Below are 27,924 nucleotides of genomic sequence, written 5' to 3'. Positions count from 1 at the left end.
CCAGCGGCACCCTGTCCCCGCTGACAGGTAATCCATCTTCACCTGGTCTTTCTTCCAGGTTCGTGGGCTCTGCCCGTTTGAATGGCCAAGCCTCTATGATGTCACTTCTGTGCATGCTCGCAAGAGTCACGGCCCTGGCACAGCTCTCTCAATGGATGGCATGCCATCCATTGAGAGAGCTGTGCGCATTCACCAGTGACGTCACCAGCTTCTTCACAGGTATCTCCTAAACTGTGAACATTGACAAGATATTTATTGTGCCTACAGGTAAACCTTATTATAGGCTTACCTGTATGTACAAAACAACAAAGGGAGTTTACTCCCACTGTAAAGTAGCCGGTGGTCCTTTACTGTACTCCCAAAACATAATTTTTACATGCTCTTTCATCTGTGTATTTAGCTAGCCTGGAGTTGAACTTTAATAATGTATATCCAGCAAAGCATTGAAAGGACTACACAGTGTCTTTAAAAGAGAAGTATGGGTTTGGGCTTTTTTTTTTTAGATTATTACTTACCCAGTGGATGCAGCATGGGTCTGATGCCGCACCTGTCACCCGGCACCTCTACACTAAGAACCGGGCGATCTAACACCGCCAATCACTCGGTTCTGACAGGTCCCTAAGCAGAGAACTGCTGACTGTCAGTCACAGCTCTCTGCTCCCTTCTCGCACTGGCGGAAAGGGCTTGTGGTTGTAAAGGTTCGCCTTTTTTTAAAATAAAAATAACAAGTCATACTTACCTGCTCTGTGCAAGGGTTTTGCACAAAGCAGCCCCGATCTTCTTCTTCTGGGGTCCCCCACTGACGCATCGGGTCCCTCCTCTTCATCGGACGCGCTCACGGAGAGCTGCTTTCCATGGGGATACCGATGCGGGCGCGCTCCCCAGTCCTGCTGCTGCATCCATTGACACAGATGGCAGGGCCCCGCCCCCGTGTCACTGGATTTGATTGACAGCAGCGGGAGCCAATGGCTCCCGCTGCTATCAATCTATCCATAAAATGTATTAAAGTGAAAAACCATGAGACTTTACAATCCATTTAACCACTTCCCTACCCGCCCATAGTCATATGACGTCCACAGATGGGATCTCCCATCCTGGGTGGACGTCATATGACGTCCTGGGATTCCTGGGCGTCTAGGGGGCGCGCGCGCGCGCCCGCCGCGTTCCTCGGGACCCGGTGCGTGTGCCCGGCGGCCGCGATGTCCGCCGGGCACCCGCGATTGCCCGTTAACCGGGCCGGCATGTGGATCTGTGTGTGTAAACACACAGATCCACAGCCTGTCAGCTCTGAGGAGAGCGATCTGTGTTCCCAGAACGGAGGAACACTGATCGGTCTCCTCCCCTTGAGCGTCCCCTCCCCCTTCAGTTAGTAATCACTCCCTAGGAAACATATTAACCCCTCCCCGCCCCCTAGTGGTTAACCCCTTCACTGCCTGTCACATTTACACAGTAATCAATGCAATTTTATAGCATTGATCGCTGTATAAATGTGATTGGTCCCAAAAATGTGTCAAAAGTGTCCGATGTGTCCGCCATAATGTCGCAGTCACCAAAAAAAATCGCGATCGCCGCTAAAAAAATAAAAATTTTTTTTTTTTTTTTAAATGCCATAAATCTATCCCATATTTTGTAGACGCTATAACTTTTGCGCAAACCAATCAATATACGCTTATTGCGATTTTTTTTACCAAAAATATGTAGAAGAATACGTATCGGCCAAAACTGAGGAAAAAATGTGTTTTTAAAAAAAAAAATTGGGATATTTATTATAGCAAAAAGTAAAAAATATTGTGTTTTTTTCAAAATTGTCGCTCTTCCTTTGTTTATAGCGCAAAAAGTAAAAACCGCAGAGGTGATCAAATACCACCAAAAAAAAGCTCCATTTGTGGTGAAAAAAGGACGTCAATTTTTTTTGGGTACAACGTCGCACGACCGCGCAATTGACTTTTAAAGTGCGACAGCGCTGAAAACTAAAAATTGGCCTGGGAAGGAAGGGGGTGAAATTGCCCGGTATTGAACCGGTTAAAGTGTCTTCTAACTTCTAGTTGTGCTCCTGAGCTGTGACCCTGGCACACAGGCTTCCACTGCAAGCTACGAGTAGCTGTTTCAGTGCTCTTTATGCAGTCACGATCTACTGTTATCACAATGGCTGCAAAAGGCAGCAGGATAGGGAAAAAGGTATTGTAATTTCAAAAAAGCAATTATTTATAAAACAATGAGCATTAGTAAACAAAATGTTATTCAGTCAAGGTTTATATACACTTTTAAACCCTCCATCATGGCATGGGTAACAACTACGGTTGTGAAATTCATAATTTTGTTGTCATGCATTACATTGAAATGTATATTTCTTGTGGGGGATTCTTTAACATATTTTCTCCCCTTCACTTTGTGGATTATCTGGTTCTGAAAGGTGATACATTTTTTCTTTTCCTTTTTTTTTTTAATTTTAGAGATGTGCATGCAGTTTGCCTATGGGATGACAAAGGCCCAGCAAAAATCCACCAGGCTTTAAAAGAAGACATTCTAGAGTTTATAAAGCAGGCTCAAGCTGTGAGTAGTATTGTTTTTTTTCTGTTCTTGACCTAATACTTGATTGTACTATTCAGTGGGTGTATGTCAATTTCTCTGGGAGACATTGCATAAATGTAATATAACAAATAAAATGAAATACCATTGAGTGTCTGCCATAATTCCCTGCACTTAAAGTGGATGTAAACCCTCTCATATACCCAGTGAAGTGAATAGCCTCAGATGATACACAGAGATTAAACAAATCTCCCTATTTTATTTGTATATCTTCTTTTATACACTGTTGACGGTGAACATCGTGTTCAATTTTTTTTCCTTTCTATTTCAGCAGTGTGTGTGGAGTCGTGGCATACACTGTCTGACAGCTGATTGGAGGAAAGGCACACACCCCCCCACTCCACATAGGCCGAGGAAGGAAGGAAGGAATGTGCAGAGCTGTGCTGTGAATAGACCAGTTGTCTGCTAATCTATTTATAGCACCCACCCCAACACAAATTTCCAGCTGCTTTTATCTCCCCTCTCGGAGAACTTGTCAGAAGTTATCATGCTGATAACAGAAGAACGGAACAGCATAAAGACACAGGACTTAGGGCTTTGGAGATAGATAAGTAAACACTACAGATATATGTGCCCAGGTTCAAATTTCATGAATCTGGTTTACATCCACTTTAGGCTAGAACTATAGGCAAAACATTTTTTTTTTTCATTTTGGATAGAGTAAGGAAGGGTTATAACCCCTGTCAGATTTGATTTTGCCATCTGTGTCCCATTGCGGAGGTTTACCTTCACTTCCAGTCCCATAGCCAAATAGGAAGTGAGAGGAAATCCCTGCTCCAAAGGTCACCACAATTAGTGTCCCCATTGAAAGATTTCCCCTCTATTACTGTTCTGGGAACAATCTGAAGCTTTAGATTTTCCTTTACATTCAGTGATAATGGTAAACAGGACAAATAGGGGTAAATTCATTAACATTTACTGCATGCGACAACATTGTCACGTGACTCATTTGCATAAATGTGTGCATGCGGTAAAAAAAAAAAGTAAATTCACAAAAAACAAAAAAAAAGATTATACGGTATTTATCACAAAATGAAAAATGTGCTGATAAATATCGCAGATTCCCCGCTGACAGCTGAACGTAAAGAAAACATGCCAGCAATTAAAAATCATGAAGAAAAAAAATACAAAACAGCGTGGGGTCCCCTCCCAAAATCCATACCAGACCCTTATCGGAGCATGCAGCCTGGCAGGTCAGGAAATGGAGAAAAGTTTTTTTTTTTTTTCAAGAATCATACTTAGCTAGGTGGATGCAGCATTGGTCCGATGCCGCATCTGTCCCCCCTCCGGCTTGATGACTGAGAACCGAGCGAGCAGAGACCACTGATCGCTTGGTTCTCAGAGCTCTGTAAGTAGAGAGCTGGTCACTGTCAGTCACCGGCTCTCTGCTACTCCTGCTCTGAGGCTCGCTCTAAGGCTGAGCCAGGTGCTGGTCCAAGGTTGTGGGCAGACCCTGACCATATTGTCGCAATCTTGCCCCAGCCTGCACCTGCTCTTTGGCGTCACAGGAGTGAAGAACGAACTGCTCTCTTATGATCCACAGGAAAAGTACATTCAAACTAGCTTTAGCTGTACTTCTCCTCCTTTAAATTAAAGTTCCTTTAAATTATAGTAAACTAAAAAAATATTTCTAGCATTTGAAGTTCCTCTGCCTAAAAATGTATTTCCCTTTCTCCTGACTTTGTGTACACTGCCTGTGACCCAAGCACAGAGAAGGGCATACTTTTGGACCACTCTTAGCCTCGGTTCACACCAGAGGCGGCACGACTTGCGGTGAGGCGACCTGCACACGACTGCCGGGGCGACTTGCAAAACGACTTCTGTATAGAAGTCTATGCAAGTCGCCCCCAAAGTCGTACAGGAACCTTTTTCTAAGTCGGAGCAACATGCGTCGCTCCGATTAGAACGGTTCCATTGTACTGAACGGGACGCTACTTGTCAGGCGACCTAGGTCGCCTGACAAGTCGTCCCAGTGTGAACCGAGGCTTAGGATCAGTAAGATGCTGAGTATAAAGCTGGATGTTGCGATAATGTAAGGCTGTTTTGCAGGAGTTGACAGTACATCATCAGTAGCTGTCCAATGTCCACGGAATGAAGGTGCCATAAGAAAAAGCCTTGACAATAGAAGTTAGACTGCACAGAATCCAGGAATCAGACTATTCCCCTGATATGCAAGGAGCTATTATGAATGCTGCTATAGTTGACTACTCAGAACTCAAAATATAATAAACCTGTGTGGATAGAAATATGGAAGCTGCCAATGCTGACTTTAAAAGTAAAAAGTCTTTGATCCCAGCTTCACTGACTTGAAAAGACATGCAACCAGTGATATCTGAACTCCTGCATGCTTGTTCAATGTCAATGGCTCTTTAGGTTAGTGAGGGTCAGGACTAAAACTTGGGATCCCTTATTTTAGGAACAATCCAGCAATGACTGTTTTAATATTTTGATTTCTGACTTTAGCCCAGTTACAGTATATGATGACAATCATTAATTTTTTAATGCATTTTTTAACTGAATTCTACTGTAACAGCCTTTTGTCTTTAACAACAGTTTGACAGCTATTTATGTGCCTTGCTCAATGCACAATGATCAATAACAAACCCACGTAAGCACTATGATTGAAAACTATGGTGATAGGGTCATCTCTTTTGGGTAGAGTAATAGTAGCTATACATGGCTTGAATTTCAAATGATTTCTGAAGAACTGGGCAAAATTTGAGGCGTGGGTGGACCTTTCGGCACCACCTGGCTTGACAGACTTAATTTGAAAGATTGAGGGAGCCAAGTGGAACATTCTCTGCCAAACAGTGACTGCAGCTAGTTACCAAGTTAACCATTTATTCCTGTGCTAGTAAAGGGAACAGAGCACAACATGCTGTATCAGAATCCTCTAGTGGATTCTGCATAGGAATATATAGAGAACTCACTGGCTAATGACACTGGTTTAATGCTTCCCGTAATTGTTGGATGAATATTTTTTTTATTTATTTTTTAGAGAGTACTCAGTCATCAGGATGACACTGCTTTACTGAAGGCGTATATTGTAGAATGGCGTAAGTTCTTTACACAGTGCGACATCTTACCCAAACCCTTCTGTCAGTTAGAAATCACTTTAATGGGAAAACAAGGAAGTAACAAGAAATCAAATGTGGAAGACAGTATTGTTAGAAAGGTAAGCCTTGATCAATGGAAACATTGAGCTACTTTTTTGTCATATGTGCATCGGAGCATTCTTTTCATGAATCGGGTTTTTCAATGTTTAAATGGAGGCTTCCATTCAAATGTTCATGATAGACAGGTAAATGTCTAACTGAGAATGATGATCAGTGAGACATTTTGCTATCTTTGCTTTATATCTATGCTGCCGAGATCCATTGTTTCAGTATGTTAAATATGTGATGTGAACAACAATCTGATGTCTTTATTTCTCTTAGTCCTAGTGTAAAGCAATACTGAAGACTGCCCTAAAGCTTGTTTGTATTCAGCATGATATATCCACTTATGGTCAGATTATCATTTTACATCAGACCCCTGTTTGTAATAACATTGTGGCGTCCCTCTCTTTCAATCTTCCAAGGTTCCCAAGAGCAGCAGCCTAAAATTTCACATGAAGGTAGATACTGATGTTAGTCTGAAGGCCCTGTTTTGTTTTTCGTAAAATGATAAACATAGACTTACCTTTTCTGTGTAGAGGTATTGGCCCCAAACCTTCTCTTCTGGGGTCCCCTGCCGATGCTGTAGACCAGTGATGGCAAACCTTGGTACCCCAGATGTTTTGGAACTACATTTCCCATGATGCTCCACTACACTGCAGAGTGCATGAGCATCATGGGAAATGTAGTTCCAAAACATCTGGAGTGCCAAGGTTCGCCATCACTGCTCTAGACTCTTCCTCTTCTGCGTGCGCAAGCTGTGTACTATGGGGACACACATGTGGGCGCACTCCCAAGCCCTGGTAAGTGCGTCCATAGACAGGTAAGTATAAAGGGGTGGGGGGGCGTACAATTACTGGCACAATTTTTACCTTACTGCAGGGAATGCATTAAGGTAAAAAACGTCTTGCCTTTAGAACCACTTTAGGCTTAAAGTGATTCTAAAGCCTTTAAGTTTTTCACCTTAATGCATCCTATGCATTTGGGTGAAAAACCTTCTGTGTTGCAGAATCCCCCCAGCCCCCCTTATACTTACCTGAGCCCAATCTGATCTAGCAATGTGCACGAGAGCAGCGGCTTCTCACCACTGTCTCCCTCCTCCCTGTTCAGGTAGATATGGCTCCCCCGCTGCTGTCAATCAAATGCTGTGATGAGGGGGCAGGGCCGAGCCACCTCCTCTGTGTCAATAGATGCAGACAGGACAGCTCGGGAACGAGCCCACGTGGGTACGTGGAAAGCCACTTTCCATAGGGGCACTTGCTGAAGCGGAGGAGCCTAGAGCGCCGGCGGGAGACCCGAGAAGAAGAGGATTGGGGCTGTTCTGTGCAAAACTAAACAGGTAAGTATAATATGTTTGTTATTTTAATTAAAAAAAGAAGCTTTAATGTCACTTTATGAATGTATAAATAAAAACAGTATGCATATCCTGACACTGAGCAAAAGGTTCAAGCTTGCTGCCACTTATTTTCCTTGTTAAAATATATGCAATACCTAAAAAAAAAAAAAAAAAAAAAAAAAAAGGACGCTATGTGCGATGGCATGGGTTTTCCCACACTTGATAAACGCAGGTCACCTGTTCACACCACAACACCGGAGTGATGTGCGATGTGTTGCAGTGCAGAAAAGTGTAGCATGTCTACATTTTTCCACAGCACACTAGATGGCACCACTTATCATCCCACAGCAACACACTGCACTGCTGTGCAGACACATGAATATACAGTGCTTCCGGAAAGTATTCACTTTTTCCACATATTGTTATGCTAGTCTTTTTCCAAAATGGATTAAATTCATTATTTTCCTCAAAATTCTACAAACCATACCCCTTAATGACAACATGAAAGAAGTTTGTTTAAAAATGTTGCAAATTTATAAAAAAATAAAAATAAAATTAAAAAATCACACGTACATAAGTATTCACATCCTTTGCCATGATGCTCAAAATTGAGCTCAGGTGCTTCCTGTTTCCACTGATCATCCTTGGGCTGTTTCTATAACTTGATTGGAGTCCACCTGTGGTAAATTCAGTGGATTGGAAATTATTTGGAAAGACACACACCTGTCTATATAAGGTCCAACAGTTAACAGCGCAAGTCAGAGCACAAACCAAGCTCTGAAGTCCAAGGAATTGTCTGTAGACCTCCAAGACTGGATTGCATCAAGGCACAGATCTGGGGAAGGGTACAGAAAATTTTCTGCAGCATTGAAGGTCCCAATGAGCACAGTAGCTTCCATCATCTGTAAATGGAAGAAGTTTGGAATTACCAGGACTCTTCCTAGAGTGGGCCACCCGGCCAAACTGAGCAATCTGGGGAGAGGGGCCTTAGTCAGGGAGGTGACCAAGAACCCAATGGTCACTCTGACAGAGCTCCAGTGTTTATCTGTGGAGAGAGAGAACCTTCCAGAAGAACAACCATCTCTGCAGCACTCCACCAATCAGGCCTGTATGGTAGAGTGGCCAGACGGAAACCACTCTTCAGTAAAAGGCACATGATAGCCTGCCTGGAGTTTGCCAAAAGGCACCTGAAGGACTCTCAGACATGAGAAACAAAATTCTCTGGTCTGATGAAACAAATATTGAACTCTTTGGCCTGAATGGCAAGTGTCATGTCTAGAGGAAACCAGGCACCGCTCATTACCTGGCCAATACCATCCATACAGTGAAGCATGGTGGTGGCAGCATCATGCTGTGGGGAATTTTTTCAGCGGGAGGAACTGGGAGACTAGTCAGGATCGAGGGAAAGATGAATGCAGAAATGTACAGGCATCCTTGATGAAAACCTGCTCAAGAGAGCTCTGGACCTCAGACTGGGGTGAAGGTTCATCTTCCAAAAGGACAACGCCCTAAGCACACAGCCAAGATAACAAAGGAGTGGCTATGGGACAATTCTGTGAATGTCCTTGAGTGGCCCAGCCTGAGCCCAGACTTGAACCCGATTCAACATCTCTGGAGAGATCTGAAAATGGCTGTGCACCGACGTTCCCCATCTAACCTGATGGAGTTTGAGAGGTCCTGCAAAGAAGAATGGGAGAAAGTGCCCCAAAACAGGGGTGCCACGCTTGTAGCATCATACTAAAAAATACTTGAGGCTGTAATTGGTGCCAAAGGTGCTTCAACAAAGTATTGAGCAAAGGCTGTGAATACTTATGTACATGTGATTTTTTTTTTTTTTCTTTCTTTTTTTCTTTTTAATAAATTTGCAAAGATTTTAAACAAACTTCTTTCACGTTGTCATTATGTGGTATTGTATGTAGAATTTTGAGAAAAATAGTTAATTTAATCCATTTTGGAATAAGGTTGTAACATAACAAAATGTGGAAAAAGTGAAGCGCTGTGAAAACGTTCTGGATGCACTGTATGTGACACTTAAAATTAAATGGAAAAAAAAGCAGATCTGCTGAAACGCCACATCTTTCTTCTGACACTAACACTAATACTAGCACTAGCCTGCACGATAGACTGTAACTGCTTGATAGTACTAATACACCTGATTTGCTGCTTAAAAAAATAAAAACGTGTCAATATGACCTGCTTGTAGAAAAGATTTAAAGCAGTATTTAACCATCAAAAAATGCATCCAATTGCAGCTCATTATTCCTAGATGTGGTGGCTGCATTGATTTTCTTTTTAAGGCTTTTTTCCTTTATTTTCACCTGGTGACCCTGCCAAGTAAGTCTGCTATTTTTCAACTTACTTTAACCGACCAAGCTGTCCAGAACACGTAGCAGTTGGAGAGTAGAGACAAGCCATTTTTAAAGCGATTGTAAATAAAAAGTGTTATTTTTTTTTTTTTGTTAAAAAAAAAAAAAAAAATCTCTATACTTACCTGCTCTGTGCAAGAGAATTGCACAGAGCGGCCCCAAACCTCCTTTTCTCGGGTGCCCCGCTGGCGCTCCTGGCCCCTTCTCTCTGTCCATTGCGTGCTCACTCCTGAGCCCCACTGTCTGTGTCAATGGAGGGACTCTGCCCACCCCTCCCTCACTGGCTTTGACAGCAGCAGGAGCCAGTGGCTCCCAGTGCCCCAGCAAAGCCAGCGAGACCCAGAAGTGAGGGGAGAGAAGAGCTGCAGTTGTGCACAGCGCTGGATGGAATGAGGCCTAAGGTAAGTAAAAGGGGGGCGAGGGGCCAAAACTGATGCCTAAACATTTTTTACTTTAATGCAAGGAATACATTAATGTAAAAAAATGTTTAGGCCTTAGAACCACTTTAACACTGGCAGGGGTGCTTACAATGGTCATTTTTTATTTATCTATGTAAAACCTTTATCCAAAAAGGAAAAAAAAAAAATTGTTTGCTACCACCCCCTGTCAAGGTGGTTGAACAGAAGTCGATCGGTAGACTGACTTCTAGTAAACCAGCTGAATTTCGATCCATGTGAGACCAGCTTAACACTACCCTCTCCCCAGAGTAACAGTGCTGCTGTCCATTGATGTCTGCTTTACGACTTCATTCAGAATGCAGACAACCTAAGACAAGAAGTGTGTTACTGGCTGGATCACCAGGGGAAATAACAGACAATAGAAAACGAATGCAGCCACCACATCCAAGGATTGGTAAGCTGCAATATGTAAAATTTTTGATACAGGCAGTCCCCGAGTTACGAATGACTCCTACTTATGAACGGCTTCAAATGTCAGCCACTTGTGCTTCACGCTGTTCCTGGATACCTCCGGACACATCACATACTGCAGTACTACATGTACGTACTGCATGGCCAGAAGAGCCCCAGATAACATAACAAGCGCCCTGAAGATCCCACATCCATGCACAGGTGGACGTTACACTTACAAATGCAGTGTTCTGCCCGGAAGTTACACTCAGGCTATGTTACCACTATTGCGTCCCCAAAGTTGCGCGATTTACACTGCGACTTTGCTATGTGATTTGTGTTGCGATGTCATGCGAGCGGTGAAAGCCATGTGAGAACAAGTCGCACCGAAGTAGGAACAAAGTAGTGTAAGAACCTTTTTTGGAGTCGCTGCGACTTGAGTCCCACCAATTTGAACGGGGGTCATTGAAATACATGGGTTTTGAATTGTCATGCGACTTCACATGTGTCAAGTCGCACAACAACTCGCAGTAGTGGAAACAGGGCCTTACAAATGCAGTGTTCCGACCGGAAGTTACACTTACAAATGCAGTGTTACGACTTACGAACAACTTCGACTTATGAACAAACCTACAGTCCCTATTGTGTTCGTAACTCGGGGACTTCCTGTATTGGGTTTAATACCGCTTTAAGAAAAGACATATCGCTTTGTGGACACAAGTCTGTTTACATCCGACTGCCCATAGAGGAGAATGGAGGGTCCGATCAGGTCCACCTGAAGAACAGACAGGTGGACCTGATTGGACCGCTTTTATGAAATGGGCCTCCAAATTCTTGTTGAAACAATGTTTCTTGTGCAAGGTGATATACTTGTGTTTCCTTTTTCACTTGTTTTTTTTTTTCTTGTCTTCCAGCTGATGCTGGATACGTGGAATGAATCTATATTTTCTAATATAAAGAATCGCCTTCAGGATAGTGCAATGAAATTGGTTCACGCGGAGCGGTTAGGGGAAGCATTTGATTCCCAACTAGTTATTGGTGTTAGAGAATCCTATGGTATGTGTTACAAAATGTGCTAGCAATCTTTTTTACAGTATATGAACCTTATGTTGGTGAGACAGATTTTTTTTCTTTCTGTGTGAGGGGTAATCACTTACTCCCTCTCCCCAAAAAGCAGTGTCTACAAAAATATAATTGTCTATTGTTTGTATTATACTGTATGAGTAATACATGTATACTGCTGTTATTTTACTAAAGTGGAACTAAACTCAAATAATAAGTTAAAGGATTGTTAACATTTTTGTTGAGGTTGATAAAGAAAAATAAGAAAGGCTATAACACCTAAGCTAGGTACACAAATTGTCAGTTAAGCAGTTGCCCATGTGTATAGCTCCCGGCTTCTGTGGAACGAATATGCTGGAAAACGAGCAGCTGATCAGCACCCGCAGCCTATGGGGTGGGCAATCCCCCTGTAAGAACACAATAGCTCAACAGGGAGATCGCTATACTAACATCGAATGTGTTTAGTGCGGCGATCTGTAAGTTTTTTGTCGTTCAGCCCGCTGGGTTGAACGAAAAAAAGCTTCCTGTGTTAACCCAGCATTGTCTTTCCTGGAGATAATGCTGCTCCAAGCTCCTTTTGTTGGTATGCGTCTTAATTCCTGGAATCTTGATCATATGACCAGTGCTGAAGAGGAGGGTCAGTCAGCTCATACCCCCTTTAGTTAGATCACATGACCAGGTGCTTAGGCCTTGAGGTGGGTAACCTGCATAAAAGGTAGCCTGAAACAGCATTTTCTTTAGGAAAAGTGTTTTCAGATCTTTTTGTTACTGTTCTTTACAGTCCTAGCAAGGCTGTTTTAATATGTCTCTAATAAGTTTTGTACATATGAGATTCCTAAAAAGACACTGTCATCTTGCCCAAGCAAGGCAAAGTGTCAAGGTCTATAAGACATTCTCTTACTGCGGTATGCTTGCATCCCCTGCACTTCCTTGCAGCTCTTTGCTCCTCTGTAGCCAGTGACACTACCAGGAACTTTCAAGTATGGAGGAGCATGTAAGCTTCTACTCTTTAATAGAGTCTGGGCCTAGCAGACAATCAGTAGGACCAAGCACTGTCATATGACTGGGGATAGTAAGATCACCACTGCCCTGGGTCACCAACGCAGCAGGATCTCGGTGCTGACTGCAGAGGAGCAAGGAACTGCTTTGTTCAGTAAAGCTGGCCATAGACAGTTCAGCAGGACCCAGCCGAGATTCGAACCATGTATGGGCAGGCTGAATGTACCCAAGTTGATCGATCAGCTGAGCAAATCCCCAATGCTGGCAGTAATTATTATTGGTTGACCAAAGTTATGATTCAGTCTCTAGTCTGATGCATGATCATGGCAGCACTGGGAGGCAAAGCATATTTACCTATGTAGAAGTGTTTTCTGATTTCCTGATTGAAAAGGTTTCGTCTTGTGTTTTGGTTTTCAGTTAATCTTTGTTCAAATCCAGAATACAAACTGCAGATCTATCGGGATAATTTTGAAAAAGCCTATTTAGATTCTACAGAGAGGTTTTACCGAACCCAGGCCCCTTCCTACCTCCAACAAAACGGTGTACAGAATTACATGAAATACGTAAGATGATATTGGAAATGTGTGACATCTGTGTGCCTTCCAGAAGAGATTCTCTTTATAACGGATATTTCACTCTGAACAGGCAGATGCTAAACTAAAAGAAGAAGAGAAGAGAGCCCAACGATACTTAGAGACAAGGCAAGAATGTAACTCTGTGCAAGCGGTGAGTGTGCTGGAAGAATTTCTAGTATTTGTAAATGCATGACACCTGTCATGAGAGAATCTCACAAGCTGAATTTCTGACCTTTCCGTCATTGCTGAATGGACTTTAGTGCATTGAGCCATTGACCAGCTACAAGTATAAAGATTAGAGGAATTCTGACAATTTTTTAATACTAATTTACAGCATGTATATTCCAGGTCTGTGACTTATAAAGTATTCTTGCTGCATACAGCCAGACAACAATCATTTTTAGAAGGGTATCAGCAATGACAACCCTTATACTTCTCTCATAATCTGGTCACTGTAAAGTATATCTAAAGTAAAAACTTTTTTTTCTTCCACCAGCTAATGGAAATCCTCTCCACCCTGCGTGAGCAACAGAGCTAACACGCACTCACTGACATTAAAGTCGCCAGAGGAACACAGCAACATATGCGTTTGTGTCAACAGGATCCTTCACATATGGTCAACCAGCTCCAATCTCACAGTAGGGACACCCCGTAGACCACTTCGCACCAAAAGGTAGCTGCTTTTACCAAGCATGGAAGTGGCAGAAAGATGTCAGCATGTAGCTCCTGCCCCAACTGGCGTCCCCTAAAGACACGCATTTGCATGAAACGCTTGGGGGCAGGAGCTACACTCTGACATCTCACCGCCACTTCCATGCTTAAAACTGGCTGCTCTCTTTTGAGTAGCGGTACTGGGGGATGTCCCCGTTGTGAGAATGGAGCTGGTTAATCACGTGTGAAGGATCCTGTTGACACAAACGCGTTTGTTGCAGCTTTCTTCTGGCAGCTTTAATGTCGATGAGTGGATTTTAGTTCTGTTGCTAATGCATGGTGGAGAGGATTTCCATTAGCTTGTGAAAGACAGTTTCTTTGCGATGATATTCATCACATATTTTGGAATTTTTGTATTGGACGTTATTTTTTTATTACTTTTGAATATAGTGAATTCTTTTTGCACATTATGAATGCTGTGTTTTATAGCACATGCTTTAAGCTGGTAATATTCTCTATTTGGAGGCGCTGCAATATTTTCTTTGTTGGTTTGTTTGGGTACTATATATTTACCTATTGCAAGCTGCCCATTTCTTTTCTTTATGTTAACAGAAATATAAACCTGACGGTGTTTCTAACCTCTCACTACAATATCCACAACTAAAGAAAACAAATATTAGGCTTTAGAGGTGTTTCAAGTGCACCTGTTCACACAGACTTTCATAAAGTACTTTTATAAATACTTATTTTAATTCATATGCTCCAAATTACAGCTCATGGAGTGCTGCGTTAATGCTCTGGTGACATCTTTCAAAGAAACCATTTTAGCTGAGTGCCAAGGAATGATCAAACGCAATGAGACAGAAAGTAAGTAGTTACTAGTAAACTTGTATTCTTAATGTAAAGAATAAGTGCACCTTTTAACTAGACAAACCGCTACTCTGCCTCTAAAAACAAAAATTGGCTAATACCTGTCCCCCTTCCATGTCTCTGATTATTCTTTGCTTTCTGATGCACTTTGTGGTTCCACCCGCTTGCTGCTACATCAGTACACTGGCCAAGACAAAGTAAGTGGTGTTGCAGCTAGAGGGTGGAAACCGGTATTGTGTGCAGATGCTGAAGATTCTTTGGCCAGTGTAGCTGCAAGAGAGCAAAGATTACAAGCCTCCGACAGGGGGCAGGTTACCAGGTGAAAGGTGTCAGGACAGCGTGTGAAGTGCACAGACCACATTTAAAACCTGGTGCAGCTTCTAATTTTTCCCAAAAAATTGTAGTTTGGCTTTTATATCCAGGTAAAGCAAGCAAAATTTTAAATATATCGTAATCATAGAGTACCAGACAAGGATGTAAGGCTTATGTCAGAACAAAACTGCTTACAGCTGGCTAACTCACTAAACCTTACAACCATGGCATTTCCTTCAGTTCTTCAGCAACCATGAACTTATAATAGAAGTGTTCCTTAGAGCAGTGTTTCTCAACCTATTTTCAGTCAAGACACCCATTAAAATTCCACACAATCTCGAAGCACCTCATTTATTAAAAACAAAACTAATAGTTTTGCATAATGTAGCAACATTCAAATGCGTAGGACACCCAACATTAACGGCAATTTATTCTTCCGAAGCAAATAGGCCTTTGCACACTGGTACTGATTAGTATTCCAATGTTTCTCTTTTCCCTCACTCAGCTAATGTGACCCTGGTGCTGAAGGGGAGGGGCAAGTACTCAATGTCCTCCTTATCAACGATGACATCATTGGTTGTTAGGACACTGGTGGCTGGAAGGCTGTAATGGTGCACAGTGAAAACCTGTGGCTTTATGTAACTATTAGGCAGGCTTGATCTACCTGCTGGCTTGTATAGAGTTTTTGGGCAATTTCTAGTTTTTTTGCCAAGGCACAGCATTCATTGATAATGTCACTCCAATGCACATAAGTTGCAGCGCATCACAACACATGGTAACTTAGTAGTGTTGGTTGTAGTGTGCTGTGTTTTAAACAAAAGCACGTTTACCTTTTTGGTGCGATTTCTGTGTACAGACTTTGATGAATATATCTGAGCCTTGATTGTAGGGCTGGGAAAAAATCGATTTAAATCTTGAAACGAGTTGAGAGGTCAAATCGATTCAAAATTTAAGCAAATCGATTTTTTTTTAGATTTTTTTTTTTCACCGCGCCGGTCCTGAGGAGCTGCGGGCAGGAGTTTTTAGGCGAGGGCGCGGCTTGGGCCTAGTCCGCGAGGCCGGATGCCGCGGACTAGGCCCAAGCCGCGGCCTCGCCTAAAAACTCCTGCCCGCAGCTCCTCAGGACCGGCGCGGTGTCCAAAAAAAAAAAAACCTCGATTCGGATGGTGAATCGAGTTTTTTTTAAGAAAATCTCAGATTTTTTTTTTTTGGGGGGGGAAATCTCCCAGCCCTACTTGATTGTAAACTGCCACAGCCCACGTTGTCAGTAATACTGAATATAAGTTAGGGCCCACTCTGTCATGTAGAGATAGATTCAAAGTGCACAGGTTGTTAGCAAATTCAAAGACACATAAGCATGCACATTTAGCAGGACAGAAGAACATTATTGGTAAGCTTAGCGGAAAAGCCATGCAGTGCTAAAACCACAAACCGCTATTACTGGCATAGACTTGCTAGTGTTGACTAAGTCTTGGCTTATTTTTCCTCTCTATTGTGCTTCAACAATCCTAGCTGCAGATACACCAACATCTTATATATAAGCAGAACAGGATTACTTGGGTAATTTTGTGTTACCATCCTTACAAACCCTTTCCATACATGATTGGATACTAAACTGCCCAAGATGTGCAAGTTTCCAACGGTAGGGGACGCCGCACGCCAGGATGTCCTGACAAGTCTTTGACTTGACAAAATGCGTCACTGTCACCTAATGCACACGACCCACCCACCCACCTTGTTGTGTGCTCTGTTCACAGTATGCATTAGAATATATAGCTCCATATGTGGACAGTAATGGTGTTTCGGAATGCACAAATAGCCTTAGCAGAGCATTTTGAACACAATATGCATTTCTCATATGCAAGCCATACAGGTAACAATAAATGTTAAATTTTAGATTTGATGGCCTAAAATAGTATTTTCTTTAAAAATATTTTTAACACAACAAAGAAAATATCAGTTTGGTCCAGTTCAGTGAGATTTTCCACCAGCACTGATTATTTTGTTTTCATTTAACAACTTCTTATCAATCAAAAATACCTTTTACGTTTAGTTGATTTCTGCCAGATTGGATGCAAACAACATAGAAACTCAAATATAAAATATAGCTAAATATTCATATTATCAAATTTTAAACAGTTTTTTTGTTTTTTTTATGGATTTCTTTTTTGTAAGACTGGTCACATTTAATAGCTGCCCATGGCAGTTCTCCAGCTGCAGTTTTTTTCATTTATTTCCTCAAAATATTTTTATGAGTCAGGTTATCAACACAGCTACTGTATAGTCATTATTAGCAGTTGAAAGAGCCCACCCCTCATCGAGGTATTATCAAGGTATACTCGCCGATTCAAACTACATCACTGCCTGCCCACTTTGTCGGAGTCATTCTAGATATGGGGGAGCATGTGACCTCCACCAGTGACAGTACTGAGCAGCAATACACCAGGCCCAAATATTGCCATGGTATTTGTGACCGTGACAAAATTCTCCTGTATAAGCTCTGACACTGAAGCTTACCTGTTGTAACCTCCTGTAGCAGGGAGGTGGTAAGGGGGTATATATTGTGAATTTACCTTTCTGCGGGGTTGGGCTATCATTTTTCATTTTCATTTCACACGCATGCATGGGGGTAATGTAATTGCGATCTGGCCATTCAACTGATCGAACAGAGCAAACATGGAAGGAAGACTAGGTGAAGATAGAAGCACTTGCACACTGACAGCACAGCGCTGGAGGTCTTCCTTTTACATTTAAGTCTGCAGGGCATACTAGCACAATATGGCATGAAGATGCAGGGGCACGGATTAAAAAAAAATGTTAGGGAGTTTAATACTGCTTTCAAATGTACCTGTTGGCCAATTCTGACCTGTCCTCAGAGTGCTAGGTTCCTGGCTATTGATGCACTGTCTTCCATGTTTTGAGTCACTGATTCTGGCATTTTTCTGTCACTCATATTACAACATGCTTGTTCTGGGTCTGTGATTCAAAAGTATGGTAGCTGGAAATGGCTAGGCCACTAGTATTTTCAAAAGAAGACCAGCAGCAGGAACCCCCATACTTCTCTCATGAACGAGACACACATAACAGCTGATTTTGGTGGACCAGAATTGAGAAGTACAGTGAGGGAAATAAGTATTTGATCCCCTGCTGATTTTGTACGTGTGCCCACTGACAAATGATCAGTTTATAATTCCAGTGGCAGGTTTATTTTAACAGTGAGAGACAGAATAACAACAAAAAAAATCCAGAAAAACACATTTCAAAAAAGTTTTATAAATTGATCTGTATTTTAACCTCCCTGGCAGTATGATTATGTCAGATTTTTGCGTCTCAAAGCGGTACAATTATTTTGCATAGAAATTTGGCTTTTTATATTGTAGGCCTGTAATTCTTAGCAATAACACACTTAAATCTGTCCACCAAGAGTCTAGTAGATATCCTGGGTATGATGAAGTTTGAAACACAAAATCATAAATTATAATATAATAAATAAATATAAATAATTATAAAAAATAATAATAATAAAATAAATTTCCCCACGATTCACTGTCGCTCAATTCTGCAAGTGTTCAAATTTACTGTCGATGTTTTCTAGCTGGTCTAAAACCACTTTTGACTTAAAGGGACACTTTTTGGTTGCTATGGACAATCTCCAGTTTCCAGGCAGAAAGAACAGTATATATAATATAAAACTGCATGCAGGGCATTGGACAAAGCACTGGGGACAAAAGGGATGTGAAATAATTTCATACAGTAATGTAATCTGTAGGATTACAGTGTACTGTATGTATTATGATTTTTCACTTTTTTGAATTTGCTGCCGGGCTCCACCCCTGTGCGTCGCGACACTCGCAGGGAAAGGAGCCCAGCGCAGAGAGGCTTCGGGTGGAGGACAGAGCCCACGGACACAGCGGGGGGGCATCGCAGGATCCTGGGGACAAGGTAAGTATACTGCACCAGGATCCTGCAATGCAATCCCGAGTGTGGCTCGGGGTTACCGCTAATGGTGCTGAAATTTAACCCTGAGCCACACTCTGGAAAACCGCCAGGGAGGTTAATGAGTGAAATAAGTATTTGATCCCCTATCAATCAGCAAGATTTCTGGCTCCCTGGTGTCTTCTATACAGGTAATGAGCTGAGATTAGGAGCACTCTCTTAAAGAACATGTACAAGCCCATCTGAAGTTTGCTAATGAACATCTGAATGATTTAGAGGAGAACTGGGTATAGTGTTGTGGTCAGATGAGACCAAGATCAAGCTCTTTGGCATCAACTCAACTCACCGTGTTTGGAGGAGGAGAAATGCTGTCTGACCCCAAGAACACCATCCCCATCATCAAACATGGAGGAGGAGGCGTGGCCTGGACGGCAGTGTGAGCGGACGCATCTGAGCAGAGCTCCGCTAGTGATCTATCCTGTTAGCGATATCCTGCACATCTCTTACCGGCAAACCGGCCCATACCTGGGGTAACCACTTCAGCCGCTCCTGGACTAACATGTCTCCACCGAAGAGAAACAACACGGCATCCTCCTCCCTAGACAGATACCGCCGAGTAGACCGGGACCTGGAGGGACAAGATGGCGCCTCAGCAACATCTCATGCCGCCCAACAGGCAGAACACGAGGCAGCCGACACCACTAAAGTCCTGGAGGCGATTTCGTTATGCCAAGCCACATTAACCTCTAAGATAGAGGAAGTGAAGGTGGACATTTCGCTAATCCGCCAGGACATGACCAAGATCCGGGAGCGGGTCACAGAAATGGAGACCAGGATAAGTCGAGCGGAGGACATAATATACCCCCTACAACATTGCCAGGAGGACATGCAGCGCCAACTCCAACAACTCGCTCAGAAACACGACGAGCTTGAGAATCGGGCCCGCAGATCTAACATCCGGTTCATTGGCCTGCCGGAGGGCTCAGAGGGCCCTGACCCAGCCACCTTTTTGGAAAAGCTTCTCATCACTGCGTATGGCAGAGAGGCCTTCTCTACTACATTCGTCGTGGAACGTGCCCACCGAATGCCTGCCCGTTGCCCCCCTGAAGGAGCACCACCACGCACATTCATAGCAAAGCTACTGAATTTCAGGGACCGAGATGCCATTCTCCGCCTGGCAAGAACCAAGGGGAATATACCGTTCCAATCGGGACACGTGATGGCCTTCCCGGATTTCTCTGCAGAGGTTCAAAAACAGCGGGCTCGCTTTGGAGAGGTTAAACGGCGCCTAAGGGTCCACAACCTAAAGTATGCAATGTTGTTTCCGGCCCGCCTTCGGGTGGTGGGTGAGGACCGTGCACATTTCTTTGAGGACCCAACCCAGGCAGTGGCTTGGCTGGACCAGCGTGAAGCGGAGAGGAATAGTCCCCCCAGTTAGATTTTTAGGTCTGCAGCTTTGGTGTCTGTAAGTTGCCTCATTTACTTTACTTTTCTTTCCCTGCGAACAGTGACTTACATACTCTACCTGCAAAGGGTTTCTATGCTTTACATGAGGTTAACATGTGCATGGGATGCTTTACCCCACACATCTGAGGAACTCAGGTTTTGTACAACCAAAAGGATCTGCCTTAGATCATTCCAACTTTGTGAGCCTGTGCTGTGAACAAGCAAAATTCCTTTTATTTTTTTATTTTTTTTCTCCTATACATGGACCCGGTCGGCAGACTATATTTTCACATGCTCACGTCCTTGCCAGAAATGCCTTTTTATTTTTCTGAGGGGTGGGAGGGGAGGTCATATGTCACTTTGAGTTGTTATTTTTCCTTTTTCCTTTGGTTACCAGTTTTTAGATATGTCATGTATGATTACTATATATCACGGCGGAGTGGTCGGTTGGGAACACTTATATACCGACCACTGCTAAGTAATGCCATCTGTCAATTGCATTGCTAATTTTACACCAGGGTTTGTTCGCCTTCACTGGTGGCACGTGCTCTGCTAATTAAAGCGGTAATGTGCCCCCAGTGGACAAAGGTTAAGATAGAAAACTATAGCTCGCACTATGCGAGTAGACAGCTACTCTTGCACAATCGCACAGGTTTTGGGTTGTATGCCCCAACCAAGTTTGGGAGGTGGAGGGCAGGGAGGGGGGGAGGGGAAATGTTATTTGATGTTTATATGGTTATTACCGTCTGGCACATTAGAAAGTACTGATGGACACTTTATAAGACATAATTTGCGACTGTATGGCTGGGGGACTTCCGGATGGTGGGGGCGGTGGGTGTCTATGTCTCGGGCACACCTCAGTGACATGCGTCTCAATAATCTTAAACAACTTAAGCATGCCTAGCATAAAGTTCCTAACGTGGAATGTTAGGGGGATTAGAGATAAAATTAAGCGATCTGCGATTTTCCGTTGTCTTAAATCCTATCGCGCTGCCATTATTGTTTTGACTGAGACGCATGTCACTGGACAACTTCAGAGCGCCTTAAAACGCCCGTGGATAGGTTGGTCCTATCATGCCACCCACACCCCATACTCACGGGGGGTCTCTCTCCTAATAGCTAAGACCACTCCATTTAGCTGTATATCAGTAAAGACTGACCCTCAGGGCAGATTTATTTTCCTGCATTGCACCATATCAGGCACTCAATATCTTATATTGGCGTTTTATATACCCCCCACCGTACACCTCCACTTTGATTAATGAGGGCCTTCTTTATATGACAAAACACCCTTTAATACCAGCCATTTGGCTTGGGGATTTTAATATGGTATTAGATCCATCTGTGGACAGGTTACAGGTGAACCGGGACACTCAGCCCACCAACACTACCAGACTTGGACGCACACTAGCAGAATTCTCTATTAGAGACACGTGGAGACATCAGCTCCCGGGTGATAGAGCATTTTTTTGCTTCTCTGCGTCACACTCCTCCATGTCACGCATAGATATGATACTCACCTCAAACATTCTACTCCCTCTACTAACAGACTCAGGTTATCACACTAGGTCCCTGTCCGATCACGCTCCATGCTGGGCCTCTCTGATACTATCCCTGCCGACGGGGCCTAGGCTGTGGCGCCTCCATCCATTTTGGCTATCGATACTGGGGGATCAGGAAGACATACCTGGTGAGTGGCAACATTTCTTTAACACCAACAGATACACCGCCTCCGTGGGAATGGTCTAGGAATCATTCAAACTGCACGTCAGGGCCCTACTGACAACACGTATAAATAGACTAAAAACCACCTCAAGAACGCTACTCCATGAGGCGACCGAGAAACTAGACGAGATTACAAACTAATTTAATACAGACCCCACACCAGACAAAGCTTCAGCACTTAAATTTCATACCCGTATATTAGATCAATTGCACTTTGAAAGGGCTAAACAAAAATTATTTTTCTCAAAACAAGGAGTATTTGAACAAGGTGAACGGGCGGGTAAACTATTAGCGTACCTGGCTAAACAGGACACTAGGCCTCCTGTGGTTGTCTCCCTAAAGGACACGGGTGATGTACTGTTGACTGATCCCAAATCAGTGGTGGATACTTTTAGGGTGTACTATGCAGATCTGTATTCTTCTAAAGTGCAGGTCACCGCGCTGGAAACTCGGGTATTTTTGCAAAATGTTCCCTTTCCCCAGATCTCGGAATCACAGCTGGAGGCCCTTGAGGCCCCGCTTACCGTGGACGAGATTACGGCGGCTGTGGCATCCCTGGCGCCTGCTAAGGCTCCCGGGATGGATGGCTTGCCACTAGACTTCTATGCAGCTTATTCGGAGGTACTGGTGCCTGAGCTACTGAGGTTATATAACCACATTTTTGAATCTGAGTCCCTTCCCCACTCACTTAGAAAAGCGGTGATTATAGTGCTTCCCAAACCGGGTAAGGACCCCCTGTACCCCGAGTCTTATCGTCCGATCTCATTACTCCAGGCCAATGTTAAGATCTTGGCAAAGATCTTGGCTATCCGCTTGAACCAAATCATTTTATCCCTAATACACCCGGATCAGACGGGATTCATGCCGGGGAAAAACACGGCTATGAATCTACGTCGTCTATACATGAACGTTTCGGCAGTGCATGAGGAGATCGAAAATAGGGCAGTGGTGGCACTAGACGCCGCCAAGGCGTTCGACTCTGTGGAGTGGGGATACCTGTGGGAGTGTTTGAGGGGGTTTGGATTTGGACCCAATTTTATAAAGTGGGTTAAGTTACTTCATTATCTACCTGAGGCCAGTGTGTCGGTGAATGGGAGAACATCGGACCCATTTCCCCTTGAACGAGGGACTAGACAGGGTTGCCCACTTTCCCCGCTTCTGTATGCTTTGGCAGTGGAGCCACTCGCCATTTCCCTTAGGAACAATCCAAAGATACAGGGCCTTAGAATGGAAAACTTGGTGGAAAAGGTGAGTTTATACACTGATGACATGCTCCTGTATCTGGAGGATTCAGGTCCGTCGCTACAGGCTGCCCTCCACACAATTGAAAATTTTGGAAAACATTCGGGGTTACGAATGAACTGGTCAAATTCACAAATTCTGCCTCTAGATATATCACCGCCCACTAGACTATCAGCAAGTCTCCCCCTGCAGAGGGTGGCATGCATTCAATATCTGGGACTACAAATAACTAGGGACCCCACGGAATTTTTAGACAACAACATAGAACCGCTCTTTTTATACCTTAAATCACACATACAGGTATGGGCACGTCTTCCATTGGGGATCATGGGTAGGATCAACCTTATTAAAATGATCATAATGCCAAAATTTCTGTATGTGTTCTGGAACTCACCAGTACTTATCCCCCTCAAAGTATTCAAAACAATCGACAAACTTATCAATTCATTTGTTTGGGGCTCGTGTAGGCATAAACTGGCTTGGAACACTCTTAAAAACCCTACCTCATCAGGAGGAACAGCCCTACCCGACTTTCACTCATACTATATAGCCGCACAATTGTCTCACTTTTACTACATTCACAACACAGACAGCGCTAAGTACCAGGCTCTGGTTTGCAATAAACCCAATAAGGATACCTACACCCCCTTACAGGTTTTGTTCAGGGGTAGAACTGGTGGGAGGGGAGCAGTGGGCCGAGGACCCTTACTGAAACAGCATCAACGTGTCTGGGAGATAGCATTAAAATTAATCGGCGCGGATTTTTTTCACTCCCATACTCCTCTGTGGCACAACCCGCAATTGAGAGAATTGCTTTCGATCCCTGGGGTTGTTGGATGGGCTACAAAGGGAATAATTTTTCTGCACCAGGTAATTACCCCATCGGAAGTAAGAGACTTTAATTCTTTGAGTGCTGAGTTTCAACTGCCTCCACGCATGTTATTCAATTATAGACAACTCAAACATGCCCTACAAACACAATTTGCAAATGGGTACCCAACTCCACAAGTGTTGTCCCTGGTAGATGTCATAACGGGAGTAGAATCGACTAAACTGATATCAACTTTCTACTCAGCCCTTTGGGCACGTTCGGTTGCGGGCATAATTGACACAGCGAAAATTAGATGGGAAGAGGATATAGGCCCAGTGGAGGATGATGATTGGGACGAGGTTCTGGAAAACGTTAAAAGGGCCTCCCCTAGGCTTCCGGAGCGTATGACGCAGTTATATATAATCCACAAATCTTACCTTACACCAGCTAGAATAGCTAAATTCTCCCAAAATCAAGACACTCAATGTCCAAGATGCACAAGCTTATCAAGCTCTTTTTTCCACCTTATATGGTCTTGCCCGGTTATCCAAACTTACTGGAATCAAATTATTAAATTCTTGCATGATGATATGGGATCCCCTGTTCAGGTGGAACCAAGGTTATGTGTACTAGGGCTGCTTCCAGATGTTACCATAGACAAATTTACTGCTACTCTTCTATAAGAAACACTTTTTTGCGCCAGAAAACTGGTGGCAAAACACTGGATGAGGGCCTCCCCTCCTACTTTTCAGGACTGGATTAAAATGGTGAATCTGTCCCTACCCTACAAAAAGGTTATATATAAACACAGGGGATGTCCGACTAAGTATAATAGGGTTTGGGATAAATGGCTTAACAATACCATACATTCGATGTATAGATATATTTACAATAAGAGGTTTGGTGCTGGGAACTGTCCTGAGGTCTGCACAATTATGATAATGTACCACGGGAAGGGAGGATGGGGAAATATTGTGTCCTACTAGTGTGTTTTGATTGCCATTACAAAAGTGCCAGAGTTTTCGTTTTTAGTTTATTTTACAAAAGTTTGTGCATGCATGTAAATACCACATAACTACTCAGGAGATATGTATAGAGTACGATATGCTTGTATGCTTTTTACATGTATTTTTTTTCTGAATAAACATGTTTCTTTTAAAAAAAAAAAAAAACATGGAGGAGGAAACATTATGCTTTGGGGTGTTTTTCTGCTAAGGGGACAGGACAACTTTGCCACATCAAAGGGACGATGGGTGGGGCCATGTACCGTCAAATCTTGGGTGCGAACCTCCTTCCCTCAGCCAGGGCATTGAAAATGGGTCGTGGATGGGTATTCCAGCATGACATTCACCTAAAACACATGGCCAAGACAACACAGGAGTGACTCAAGAAGAAGCACATTAAGGTCGTGGAAAGGCCTAGCCAGTCTCCAGACCTTAATCCCATAGAAAATATGTGGAGGGAGTTGAAGGTTCGAGTTACCAAATGTCAGCCTCGAAACCTTAATGACTTGGAGAGGATCTGCAAAGAGGAGTGGGACAAAATCCCTCCTGAGATGTGTGCAAACCGTGTGACCAATTACAAGAAACGTCTGACCTCTGTGATTGCCAACAAGGGTTTTGCCACCAAGTACTAAGTAATGTTTTGTGAAGGGGTCAAATACTTATTTCACTTATTAAAATGCAAATCAATTTATAACCTTTTTAAAATGGCGTTTTCCTGGATTTTTTTTGTTATTCTGCCTCACTGTTGAAATAAACCTACTATTAAAATTATAAACTTTCTTTGTCATTAGGTAAATGTACAAAATCAGCAGGGGATCAAATACTTTTTTTGCCTCACTGTATATGTCTGAAACGCAGCGGATTTAATTTCATAAAACAAATGGTGGATTTGTTGCCGAAATCTGTGATATTCAGGTCTTGGGCAACATAACTGATACATTGACCCCAGTTTTTACTGATGGGCTCTTTTGTCCTGGTTCATATCTATTGGTACACTTGTCAGTTTTTGTTCTGTATCACACACTTTTTTATATTGGTTTGTGTGTGTTTGGAAGGATGATCCCATCTGGGCTAAAGCTCTTCTCTGGTCTCTCAATAGAGTTGCACTTAATGTTTTCACTCATGGATAAAGTTCCAAGTGGAATTGAGCCAATGTTAAAGGACCTTGAGGAGCACATTGTGAGTGCTGGATTAGCAGACATGGTGGCAGCTGCAGAAACCATTACTACTGTAAGTATTCTGTTCTTATATCATCTTTTCCATGTAATCCAGTCATGTCTGAATTGTATAGAGTTGTATAAATAAATCTAGCCATACATGAACCAAAATGAAGGTATTTCTTGTTTGACCGTTTTTGTTTATTGTATCAGTGTGATCACTTACCATTGTATTCTGAGAACAGAGGAGTCCCTGCTGTCAGAATACACTAAGAAGGCACAACGGGGAGGATTTCTATATTGACCTTGAACAGGGGAATCTTTTTTTTTTTTTTATTCTTTTTTTTGGGGGGGGGGGGGGGGTTCATATTTTTTCATCTATGGACAGCTTAAATATCCTGCCGTTACCTAATTTACAAGAGTGTACTCTGGGAGATGAATTCACACTTTTTATTAATTTGCTATCTTACTATACAAGCCGTGATACACTGTAATTTAAGAGATGAAAGTAATATCACATTTATTGCATTTTAAAAAGATAATTGTTGGTAACAACCCAAATAAGAAACATGTCTAATTTAAGTCTAATAAGTTTTACTGATTTATTTTTCATATGGATGCTCATCACCATGTCTCCATTGTTTAGCATTGGGGAAAAAATGTATGTTAGCTTCGGTTAAAACGTTTTCTTTGAAAATTAAGTGCTCTTTTAGTTATCTCTAATAAGCAGATTTCTCCACATCCTTTTCTCATTCTGTATTTACTGGTGATTTTTCTCAAACCATAAATTAGCTAGAGCTATATAACCCGAATAAAGCATAATGCTGTTTTTCTTTTTTTTGGGCTAGGATTCTGAGAAGTATGTAGAGCAATTACTGACATTGTTTAATAGATTTAGCAAACTAGTAAAAGAAGCTTTTCAAGATGATCCAAGGTTTCTTACTGCTCGAGACAAGGTAGGCATAAATTTTAGTCCGCTATACCTCATTTATCTATTCTTCTCCATGTATTCATGTATTATTGTTAAATTACTCCAAAAAAAAAAAAAAAAGCTTAAGTTAAAGCGGAGCTCCACCCAAAAGGGGAAGCTCCACTTGTTCGCACCCTCCACTGCCGCGTCTGGCACTTTTTGGGGGGAGCGTGTACCTGGTTTTGACGGGTACCCGCTCCCACTTCTGGGTAAGATCGTCGATCTACGACATTTCCGGCCCCTTCCCCGAAAGCCCACACTGCCTTCTGGGACACGCACAGGTCCCAGAAAACAGCGGGACCATTGAGAAAAGGGAAGCACGCATGCGCAATAAGAAACCAGCTGTGAAGCCTGAAGGCTTCACTGCCAGTTTCCCTTACTTACAATCCCTTAGGCTACTTTCACACTGGGGCGTCAGCGGTAAAGCACCAACATTTTTTGCGGCACTTTACCGTAGTTTTTGCAGAGGTTTTTGGCCACTAGCGGGGGCGCTCTTAACCCCTGCTAGCAGCCTAACTTACAATGCCTGCACTTGCAGCACAGTGTCCCTGCCCTCTCTCTCTCTAGCAGGGGTTGCTCTTAAACATGCACAGCCCTGGCTGATGGCTCACACAGCACTGCAGCGCTCAGTGGAGTGATCATTTTAACTATTATGAATAAGCAGTGCTGACCATTCAGAACAGTGAATCAGCACTGTGGCTCTAGGTGTCTGTCTGTTGCCCCCTGTACATATACACAGCACTGTGTGATCTTTCACTTTTTAAGAGTGACCGATCAAGCAGGTGCCTTATATGACACAACCAACCCTTCCGAGAGTGTTGATCTCCCGAGTCCCCTACACCACTCAGTGGTTTCGTCTTCGGATTTCCA

The 27,924-nt window shown here is 43.0% G+C and overlaps 1 protein-coding gene across 1 annotated transcript in view; it reads left to right on the top strand.

The window, feature by feature from the left end:
* CUL5 (cullin 5) overlaps positions 1 to 27,924 on the top strand; it is a 128,714-nt gene that overhangs the window by 35,908 nt on the left and 64,882 nt on the right. Inside the window, 8 exon segments of the mRNA XM_073613504.1 lie at positions 2,454 to 2,553; positions 5,588 to 5,764; positions 11,209 to 11,350; positions 12,773 to 12,918; positions 13,001 to 13,081; positions 14,355 to 14,448; positions 26,027 to 26,157; positions 26,933 to 27,040. Of these exon segments, the coding sequence (XP_073469605.1) occupies positions 2,454 to 2,553; positions 5,588 to 5,764; positions 11,209 to 11,350; positions 12,773 to 12,918; positions 13,001 to 13,081; positions 14,355 to 14,448; positions 26,027 to 26,157; positions 26,933 to 27,040 (979 nt within the window).

The sequence above is a fragment of the Aquarana catesbeiana genome, linkage group LG02 (assembly GCF_042186555.1).
Source record: "Aquarana catesbeiana isolate 2022-GZ linkage group LG02, ASM4218655v1, whole genome shotgun sequence".
Taxonomy (NCBI): Eukaryota; Metazoa; Chordata; class Amphibia; order Anura; family Ranidae; genus Aquarana; species Aquarana catesbeiana.
Note: the sequence above shows the minus strand (reverse complement) of the source record. Positions and strands in the feature narration are given on the sequence as shown.